The sequence below is a fragment of the Ammospiza caudacuta genome, chromosome 3, assembly GCF_027887145.1.
Source record: "Ammospiza caudacuta isolate bAmmCau1 chromosome 3, bAmmCau1.pri, whole genome shotgun sequence".
In the NCBI taxonomy this organism is placed as follows: Eukaryota; Metazoa; Chordata; class Aves; order Passeriformes; family Passerellidae; genus Ammospiza; species Ammospiza caudacuta.
The window spans coordinates 112,194,199-112,205,180 of NC_080595.1; the positions used below are offsets into that span (position 1 = coordinate 112,194,199).

General features: G+C 45.8%; 1 protein-coding gene across 2 annotated transcripts; it reads right to left on the reverse strand.

Moving 5' to 3' along the window:
• Positions 1-556: 556 nt before the first annotated feature.
• On the reverse strand, positions 557-8,275 carry SLC25A27 (solute carrier family 25 member 27). Of its 2 annotated transcripts, XM_058801723.1 has the most exons (9): positions 8,040-8,275; positions 6,353-6,523; positions 5,472-5,556; positions 4,684-4,806; positions 3,865-3,977; positions 3,148-3,232; positions 2,465-2,557; positions 2,066-2,168; positions 557-1,643 (listed from the first exon to the last, which is right to left on the reverse strand). In XM_058801723.1, exons 1-9 carry the CDS (start codon positions 8,140-8,142, stop codon positions 1,572-1,574), a joined length of 948 nt encoding a protein of 315 aa, XP_058657706.1. In that variant the 5' UTR covers positions 8,143-8,275; the 3' UTR covers positions 557-1,571. The 2 variants fall into 2 exon arrangements, with proteins under 2 accessions (XP_058657706.1, XP_058657707.1); XM_058801724.1 differs by lacking the exons at positions 557-1,643; positions 2,066-2,168; positions 2,465-2,557 and adding an exon at positions 2,755-3,000.
• Between the last annotated feature and the right edge of the window lie 2,707 nt (positions 8,276-10,982).

A 10,982-nucleotide genomic window follows, 5' to 3' on the forward strand; every position in this document is an offset into this window, starting at 1 on the left:
TGAAGCAGCAGCTTTGCTGCTTTGTCATTGCTGGTGCTGGAGTACAGGACAGAAAGAACTGGGACTTGTTTCTCAGGATGACAGAAAAATACCAGGATTTCTGAAGAAAACCGTTGGATTGATGCACAGGAGATTCTGCCTTAATATGAGGAAGAACTTTACTGTGCAGTGACTGAGACCTGGAGTGGATTGTCCAGAGAGGCTGTGGAGTCTCCCTCACTGGGGATATTCCAGAACTGGCTGGGTGCAATCCTGTGCCCTGTGCTCTGGCTGACCCTGCTTGAGCAGGAAGGTGGGACCAGATGAGCCACTGTGTTCCCTTCCAGCCTGCCCCATTCTGTGGTTCTGTGACTCCCTAATAATGGTGAGATGAATGTTTTCCAAGCTGGAAGCACACCCCAAATGCACACAGCCACAACTGAACTACAGTATAATCAGAAAAAACAAGAGCAAGCCAAGAAAACACCCAAACTGTGTTCAGTGAGAAAATGGCACATTGGAGACATTGGCTGCAAAGACTAGAAGAAATCCTGGGTATTTATTCAAAGAGCCACATTTTCTACATTAACTCAATTACTAGATATTACTAAATCAAAGCCAGCTTTGTTTTATCTACTCACGGCTGCATTTAATACTGCATTTTTGACCCTTGATTGCCAAAGGTGAACCTAGTGACAAACAGCAGTAGTCTCCTTCTCTGTGAAATTTGGAAGGCTTTAGGTTTAAAAATAAATAAATCACTCCTGTTCAAACCTTTTCAAACCTTTTGCATTATTGAAGAGAACATTGTATTTCCATTGAGATGTAAAGTGGGCAGAGTGCACACTCCCATGGAAAATGACCCAGCCTGCCACATCAGCACTGAGATTGTCACGGGACAAGTAGTTCACCTTGGTCCTATGGAATATCCTGAGACCTTTGAGCATTGCAGAACAAACCAGGCTTTTGATTTTCTGAGGACAGGACTGCATTTCAATCATGATCTTACTTCAAGAGTTGAGTGGAGAGGTCAGGCAGTCTCTGGGGAAGTAAGAGAAACACAAACCCTTCCACTTTTTGTGCAAAGCAGATTTGGAATCAGGTAACTGCTTTTATCTTTTTTAATACCTAGCACTACAGGTTTGGTTTGCTGACATATCAAACTAATGAGAGGTAGTTTTTGATCTGTGTGCAAATTAACAACAAAAATTCACAATTAATTTTATAGATGTTTAGCCACAGAACTTATTCAGTGCATTGATCAACCTGCTCTTGTTTTTTAGCAATAGAAACCATCTCCATTATCAAACAGACAGTATTATGTTCTATTTGCTTGGTAGAATGTTTTTTATTCCTGCTTTCTGGTTCAGAAAGCTGATGCTGGCTGGTAGCTGAAGTATTGTTGGGACAGTTTTATCCTGTGGATAATATAAATTTCATGTAGGAGTCTGACAATCAAATAGTATCCTTAAGTCATGGCTGTTCCCAACCAGTAAGGACTGGATTTGGAGCAACAAGCTATGCATGTGATCCTACTACCCTGTGGAATGAGAATTCAGCTTGACTGCTCTTCTCTGTGAATATTGAAGGTTTTAAAAAGAAGTAACTCCACACAGCCTTCTGATTTGTTCATATGTAAGCCAGAATACCAGTGACCAGGGTGCCTGTGAAAGCAAACACTGAAGTTAGAGGCTTAAAACAAAAGTAACCCAAGAAGAAGTCCATTAGATTAAACTGTCTCCTCTTAAAAATCATATTTTTAAGTTCAGTCTCATGTTGCTCAGGTTCCCAGAGAGATTCCCAAGCCTCTGTCTGCTCAGAGAGGCAGAACTCCCCATCCCTGAACTCCCCATCCCTGGAAGTGTTCAAGGCCAGGATGGACGGGGCTCTGAGCAAGTGGAAGGTGTCCCTGCCCATGGCAGAGGGTTTGGAATGAGATGATCTTTAAAGTCTCTTGAACCCAAACCAATTCTATGATTATGTCTTTCATACAAAAATTTTAATTTTACATAGGGTTAGGGCTGCATCCACACTCCTCACATTTTAATGCCAATTGTTCTCATAAAGAGAGTTTAAAAGCACGTACCATTCGCATCCAGGTTGGTATAAAGCCTTTGTACAGAGACATTAACCCTTCACCCTGCACAGTCTGAATCAAGCAGTCCATGGAAGATTTATAGAGCAGACCTCTAGCAACATGCAAGGAGAACAGTGTTAGGATTACACATACACAATTAAAAAAATAAGACATCCCCCTCATAAAAATAATTTGTGGTGAGATTTTTCTACAAGCCAGAGTGCTTTTGTGAGCTCCTTGGAGTAGGTGGCCATCACAACAACACCCCCCAGACATTTACTAAATCAGTAAAATCATCTGATTAGAATGATGAAGAGCAAATTATCAACTTAGCACTTCACTCCCAGTGAAATCAGTCAGCCCCATGGTTTCAATGGGCTGCTGAGGTGGTCTGTGAAGTGTCCATACCTTCCCTGCTTATCTCTTGGCTGGTTCATTATCCGGGTTTTGACCACGTCAGCAGGAGTTCCCAGCACAGCTGCTACCAGCCCAGAGCAGACACTGCCAACAGCAACAGATACTTAAGGAAGAAACCAAGATGTGTCATAAAAATTTCAGCATTGTGATTCCAGTTCTTATAATAAAGATATATTAAAACAGTAATCATCAAATCATGAGTAATAACTCATAAACTCAATTTGGGAGGCTTACTAATACTGCTCTTGCTTACATGTCCTCCCAGAGCCAGCTGCCCTCACCTCTGTGTGCAGTTCTGAGTCAGGGATGAAGGACCCACAATAGGCAATTCATAATATCGTTTATATAAAGCAGATTTTTTCATCACTTAAGAGAGTAAAAGAGGATGTTCTGCAGAAGTTGTATCACTGTGCTCCCACAGATTAGAGCAAAGGTGTTTAAATGTACCAACAAGGCACTTCTAGTGACGGCAGTTTTGTAGCAATGGTTGCATCCTTTCTCTTGTGTCTTCTATAAAGTGATGTTCTCTAAGGAAAAAATAATTCTAAAGTTGCATTTCATCAGCAGTATCAAAATCAAAGAATGGGGTATTCTGCTGGCACAGAGAGGCAGGTGAAGACAGCAAGGCTGGAAATGCTCCACAGTGGAAAAGGGGTAATTGGAGAATATGGCACCTGCTGACACTGTGAGTCACACTGTTGTCCACAAGTGTCGTGTTCAGAAGCAAGAAGTGTTTCACTGTGTCGTAAGTGGTCAGATCTGTAAAAAGGATAATGAGAAAAATCAGCACTGTCAGGAGTGAATGCTGTGTGCTGTTCAGAGCACAGGATGTTCATTTCCACTGAGGCTCCTGCCTTTGGCACAGCTGGCACTCTGCCCCCGTTTTTAATGAGGGCTATGGCACCCGAGTCCTGTCTTTAGACCTGTGAGTACATTCTCCTTCCTGCTCCCATCTGCTCTGATTTACCTTGCAGATGATGCTGAGCTGTATCTCGGTGACCCTCACCAGCCCTGTTGCTGGCTCAGCTTCCTGGCTTGGTCTCACACCTGCCTCATCACCACACACTTCCCTACGGATCTGGATCTGGGTGAGCCTGGCTGCCTTTGCTGGCTCTGCCCTGCTCACCTCACTTGGGCACAAAGCTGGTGAAGTCCCTGCTTTGCTGGCCATGGGACCCATTCAGCTTCTGGCTCACTTTACCTTAAATTCAGGTAAAAATTGTTACTTCTAAGCCATTTGATTTCCACAGGACCAAAACACAGGTGCACGAGGCAGAGGTCACTTGCAGGGTGCTCCAAACAGGGCCCTAAGACAAAGGGAGCAGCTGAGCTCCTTTTTCTTAAAGCTGTGGTGGAGCCTAAAAAGCTGCATGCCAAGTTATTCCATTTACCTCCCATATTCACCAGAGCAGCTCTCTGGACATTTGGTACCCATCCAGCCCAAAGTCCCCTTACTCCTCCTTCAGACAGGATCTTCAGAAATGCGTGGTGCACGCCCCGAAACCTGAAATCAAGATGAAACCTGTGGGTAGATGGCCCAGTGAAATCTTTGCATGTTCCAGTACTTTGCTGCACAGGGTCCTCACATAAGATTAGGAACTTATCCATGCAAGGATCTGGCACTCCAGATCCATTTTTGGATTTGTCTTTGACTTTCATGCCACAATATTTTACCAGAGATACCAGTTGCCTCGCAAAGCAGTGATCTGGTCCCTAACAGCAGACAAGCCTTAGATCCCACACTGGGTTACAATACAAAATGTATGTGACACCAAATGATGGCAGCAGTTTGAAATGCAAAGAGCAGCATGTCCTGGTATTTGCAGAAGAGTCTCAAGCCTTGCTGTGTGGCAGCGTTCCTTGTGCCTATGCATCCTGCATGAGCCATTTCACTCGTGCTTTCTTCCATCTTCAGAAAGTGTCCTTCCCTCCCCATGGTGCAGTGCTGGCATGGATGTGCTGCAGCACAGAGGATGGGTTTGTGGTCCCTGGGACCAATAAATCAGAATAAAGAAGATGAGTACAAATGGAATAAGGAGGAGGTCTAGAATCCCTCCCCCTTTAACTGCCCAGAGCAATTGGGTGCTCTCCCTGTAAAAGGGCACAGAGCAGCTGGGGAGAAGGGGTGGCAGAAAACACAGAGCAACACACCCTGGGCTAACGAGTGATCAGTAACAGGGGGAGAAACACCAGCTCTGAGAGGAACCAACCGCAATGGCTTTCCTTCCAACTTCCTTTTCCCCTCCATCTGCATCTGCACCTTCACCAGATCAGTTGGGCTGGCAAAAAACTGTCCAATGGCACCCGCACATACGCCTCCAACCACAGCTTTCCTGCCAAATGGAGAGAAATTGTGCTCCAACCACAGCTTTCCTGCCAAATGGAGAGAAATTATGCTCCAGAATACACTGAAAATCCTCACAGGTCACAGGGCTCAAGCTGAAGAGTTCAGCACCCCAACCCAGGTGGAACAAGTGTAAATGGTTATTCCATATATTAACAGCCAAAGCAAAGGTAATAATTGTGGCTACAGGTTGTTAAAGTAGTCAGTAATATTTCTGTCAATTTTCAAAAAGGGTTAAAACTTACCTGAGGGAAAAAAAAAACTAAACAAGGTTACATTTTGCTCTTTGCTTAAGGTTTAAAAGCAGGATGGCAAAGTACACAAGTAAAGGATGATGCTTCATTTATTATAACTAAATGCCCACCTAAAATTCCAAACTGCTTGCTGATATATAAAACTTTTCTTACTCTCCCACTGCTACTAGATGAACTGTGTTAATTTATGGGTCTGTTTATTTTAGTAAAATCAGAAATTTCAGTATTATCCATAGGTCCCCCTTCCTGCAGCACTGGGCATGACAAGTATTTTGTAGTAGATTTTATCAATCCCATTCTAAAATCAAATACATTTTAGAGCTAAGATAGGGCTGTAGGTCTCCTACAGTAAGCACAATCCCCAAGCAAGCCATAAATATGCATGAATATGCAACATTACCAGAGAGGAAAGCTTTCACCCTCTGCCCTGCCAAGCACGGAGTCACGGAGATGTTCGTAAGTAACCATCCGGACACCAGTGTATACTGTGGGAAACAAAAGCAGGAGACAGTTCTTGGGTTTGCATTTCTGGAGGTCAAAATGAGAGAGAGACCAAGACCTTGGTTTATGGCACTCCAGAGCTTGCCTGGGTCAACTGGTCACTGCTCTCATGTTTGTGATCTGAATGGGGAAAGTGAGGGGTTTGCCTGGTGTCAGAGGGAGACCCAGGGCATCTTAGCATCAAAAAAATCTCTCTGCTGAGCCACAAGTCTGCCAGGAGGCAGCACAGCTTTGCCTGCCCCCTAAGGATATGGGACTGCATCGCCTCCTTCTGGGCTGATGCCAAGCACAAAACCTCCACAAGTGCTTTTGAGGTTTCTTCTTGTCACTGTATTTCCAACTAAAGCACAGAAAGCTGTTACTTGTGGCAAACCGCTGATGCATTTCTTTTAAGCAATTGTATTTTTCCCTTGTGCTTCCAACCTCATAATTTTTCCCATCCTTTTCCTAATATGTCTCCACTTCCCTCACACATGAGACATTTATTCTTCTGAGAACTCTGAGTATCTGGACTTCCTGAACAAGACCTTCATGCAAAGATGACAGAGAACTTATATTTTGTTTTCCCAGAAGCCAGAATAAGGCCATGAAGGACTGGAAAAGGGAAGGAAGAGATGCTATTGATCTGAAATCTCGTATATTTCAAAGTGGGATTGCAGGGCTAGACTGAAAACTCCTCACAGATTTATTTAAAGTACAAGAAAGCATGGCAAGCTCACTCCAAAAGGCTTGGCCACAGGAGGCAGGACCCATCGTGTCCCATCACGAGCAGATATTCACCTATGTGGCGGTAGACGGCCGGCGTGGCTCCTTGCCAGAGCTTCCATACCCCCTCCTCCTGCGCGATTCCAGCCGCCGTGCGCAGCATCCCGCGGTACGGGACCGCCGGCCCGGCCGCAGCTTCACCTTGGACCTGCAGCCGGGTTTTCGTGAGATCCAGGGGAAATGTCACTGGGAACAAAGGGCCGGGAACACACATGAATAGGAGTGCGGCTGCAGGGAGAGCTCCCGTGCCGGGAACAGCCTCACCACAACGCCCTGCCAGCGCCCGAGGGGCTGGGCAGGCACCAGCAGGGAGCAGGGGCTGTACCCAACAGGGTCCAGGAGATCCCTGGAGAAAAGGAGAATTCTCATCCAGGTCTGTTAAAAGTGGCTCTAGGCACAAGTAACTAAATGACATTCCTGTCATACACACTTTCTCCCATATTTAGTTTTGCAGATTTGTTATGCAAATATGTGTACCTTCTGAGGGACTCAAGATCAAAAATCCCATTGCAGTTACTCCCCCTGAACACAGACCAGTCATATCTCTCAACTGATCATGTGGTCTTTCCAATTCTGTCCAGCCACTGTCCAGCACAGTGGCAGCACATGTTATGGTCAGGAACAACCCCACAGAGGTCATCATAATGCTGACATACTTTCAGACTCCCTTACAAACTTACATACCTATCTGTTCTACAAACCACCCTAAAGCATGCTTGCTTTCATTATACAGGCACAGGAATAATGTCTAGCCTGTTATTTCTCTCACTGAAATAACTGGTGCCCAGTGAAGGTGATCTCAGCTTGCCAGGACAGCTCCTGAAACAGTATGGATACATATCTGTGGCCCTCATTTCAGTTCCAGGCCAGGAGTGCCTGGTGATGGACCTTCCCAGCCTGTGGCAGGGAAGGAGCAGGGCTTGTCTTTGTTTGATACCTCTGAGACACACCAGGGTCCTTCCAAAGCAGGATCAGGTGCCAGGGGAAGGCACTCACTGCTCAAAGCCTCAGCAGGTTTACAGTCTATTTGTGCATTAAGTTTGGTATGCATGTTTAAAGATTAACAAAGCTTGAGAAGTTACAAATTCTTAGAGAAATGTGACTGACTTGCCTTTAAGATCCTGTAGAAATTATAAAGAAAGTGCTGAAAAATACTCAAAATAAGTTACTTGGTCACAAAGCAGTGATGCACAAATGCCAGTGGGCTTCTATTCCATGTTTCACCAAGCAGTTTTCCGACTCCATTTTTATAAACATCTCCACTGTGACCAGAAACTTAGGAGTTGATTTTTCTTTGATTAACCTTCATTGACTATGAAAAGTAAATTCCTGAAGGAATAAGGCCTTGCTAGTAACTTAGGCAACAGATCTGCCTGCCTCTTCAGGCCTTCCCTGGAAACCCAGCCAGTGCAAAGCTTAAATTAGTCACAACTGCACTGAGTTAATAATGACTGCAGCCCTTCGGTCTCCGAGGCAAAGATTTCATCCTGGAAAACCCTCCCTCCAGCCACAGTCAGGTGGCATAAAACACTTAAGATTATGGAACAGCCACGACTAGCTCTGGAACTGTTCACGACAGTGAAATGCAGATTTGCTGGAGCAGAGCACTGAGGAATGAGGCATCCGGGGACTGATGTTCCCCCTGCCCCCCGTAAGTTAATCTGACCCCCCTTCCCTCTCGGAAAACCACGGTGAGTTGTACCTAGTTCTGCCACAGCCGCTGCACAGGCTGACAGAGCGAATTTGCTGGCTCGGGGCCATCTCTCTGGAAGAGGTAAGCTGCTCTCTTCTTCTGCGGGTGACATCTAGCATTTCACATGAACCGAGGGCACCCAGCCACCCTGCCCGGCTGTGTCCGCAGCAGGAGCGGGCCCTAGCGCAGGTCAGCTCGGGGTGCTTTAGGAGACAAGCTGCGGAAGGTCATGGTTCTCCAGCGCCAGCACCGGGAACTGCAGCAGCCCGAGCGGCTCCGCAGAGCTGCCAGGTCCTCCTGCAGTGACACAAGAGACTCCGACTCAACAGGCTCCTGGGAAATGTAGTCTGTCACCAAGGCTGCTCTGTGCCTGGAAACCGGCGCTGCAGGTACAGACACACGCACGGATTTGTCCGTTATCTAGATTAAAAAGAGTAATTAAAGTTCTCATTAATCAGGCTGAGGATTACACGTGGGGTCTGTCTGCTTTGCGGGGTGCAGTCATTGGCAGCACTGCCTGGGCAGCCCCAAATTCTGTTCCCGTGTCAAGCGGCTGCAGCCGGGAGGGATTAATTGATCCAGATCTGCTTTGGTAAGAGCTGCATTAGCAACAGCTACGTGCCGAGCTGGGGCTGCGGATTAGGCACGCAGCACTGCAGCTTGAACAAGGATCCCAGCGAGCCTGGGATGGCAGAAATTGATCACTTCTCAGAGCTCTTAAGTGAAAAGTTTAAAGCTTTTCCTGGCGGAGTGCTGAAGTCCTGTTGTATGCCAGTCCTAATTTCTCTTAAATTATTGTAGAGCTTTGGAGTTACAGCAGGTTGCCCAAGGTCTTGTTTGGTCCCCTGAAAACCTCCCAGGATGAAGGTTTCACAACCATCCTTGAGCTCTACACCTCTGGGTCATTCTGTTTTCTCTATGACCATGCTGTAGGGAGTAAAAAACAACAACTAGATCTGTCCTTAAATAAACCTCACAGCATTGCAGCATCCTATGGAAGGAGCAGCTCTCCATGGTCATTTCTAGCCTGAAGAAATAGGTTCTTTTTTAAACCAGATGATTGGCGGATGGCTGTGAAGAGGAATATTCTCTTCCCACAGGACCTTTGAAATGAGCCTGACTAGAGGTGGATGCTTGCATGGACAGCTCTGTGATGCGTGGAGAAGGGCCAGTACTCATGGAGATCCATCAAACACCTGGAGTTCCTACATCCCCAAGTTCTGAGAAGACAGGACCAGCAGAGAGGATCCTTCCTATTAATTTATTTAAATTCTCAGTGAGATGGAATTTTTTGGTTTCTGTCCCAAGCCAGTCTGACCAAAGGCTGCATACAGAGGGAGAGAGTGTGGACTTCAGATGGGGTGAAGCCCAGCAGCAGGTCTGGGCCAGCTGTGTGCTGCTGGAGAAAGCAGCCAGACTGCCCAGTGCCCCCACCAGTGCCTCTGTGTTAGTTCATTTGGAAAACCATTAAACATTAACCACTGCCCAGCCTGAGGAAAGCTTGGCAGTGACTGCTACACATTCCTACTGGCTGTGTCCTCCTCACAACAGTGCCTTGCATCTCATGTGCTTCACCAAATCATGCCCTAAAAGTACAACCCAAACAAAAGAAACAAAAATGGCCAAAACTAACACAAAAGCCTTTAATGAATGTCTTCACAGAAGCTTGAGGAATTGTCTGACCTGTATACATAGATCACTTTAAACTCACTACTCAGTTAATGAAAAGATACCATGCATATAATGAAAAGATGCATTTTCTCCAATATTACAAGGCTTTAGCTCTCTTATCACTTTACCCCTTTATAGGAAGAGAAATACTTTAATGGAGAAATAAAACCAGGAAATAAACATATAAAGAGCTGTGATAGCTAAACACAGAAGTGTAGAAATATCACAGTTAACAGTGATTTATCTGTTTGTTCCAGACAGTTTGCAAAATGGAGAACACCTTAATTTTTACAGCTGACATGTGTGAGCTTGTTCTTCTGCACCTACAACCAACATGTAGCATCCCAAGGTATTTCAAAATGACTGTTTAATGAAGAACATACACCTAATTTTCACAGCTCTCAACCTCCTACTATTCATGTATATTTCTGCTGTGCTACTTTTACCATACTGCCTGTCTGCACAGGTATAAAGGTTCCTGTTTGTGCACCTCTTCCTGTATAGGAAATGAGTTAAACTGTATTTGTATCTGTATTTGTTTATGCCCACTGCCTCTTGCCCTTTCACTGGGCACCCTGAGAAGAGCCTGGCTCCATCCTCTTTGCACCCTCCCTTCAGGTGTTCATAGACACTGAGAAGATCCCCTGAGCCTTCTCTTCTCCAGACTGAGCTGTCCCAGCTGTCTCAGCCTCTCCTCAAATGACAGATGCTCCAACCCCTTTTTGGCACTTCACTCTTGGCAGAGGATCACCTCCCTCAATCTGCTGGCAGCACTTTCCCTGATGCAGCCCAGGGTGCTCAAGGTTCATCTCTGACCAACCTGGTGTCCACAAAGACCCCAGATCTGCAAAGTTCCCGTCTACCCAGGTGCCCCCTCAGCCTGTACTGGTGCACGGTGTTGTTCCTACCCAGTGGCAGAACTTGGCGCTTCCCTTTGCCAAACTTCGTTAAGTCCTTTATTTTTGTTTGTTTGTTTGTTTATTGTCAGGAAAAGCTGGACCAGGGGATCCTTGGGGTCCCTTCTGAGCCGTTATTCTCTGATTTTGAGAAAAGTCCCTCTTTGCCCATTTTCCAGCCGGCTGAGGTCCCCCTGAGCGGCAGCACACTCTCTTCAAAGCTGCTGAGGGTGTGTGGGGGTAGATGCTGACAGCACTTCCTAGGGGCTTTTTATACTTAATGTATGCTGTAAGTAATTTTGATGTGCCGCTTTCACACACGCAAAGAAACTAATCTGACCTCTCTGAAACCTTGTCTTCTGACATGGCACAGATATAATAGAGG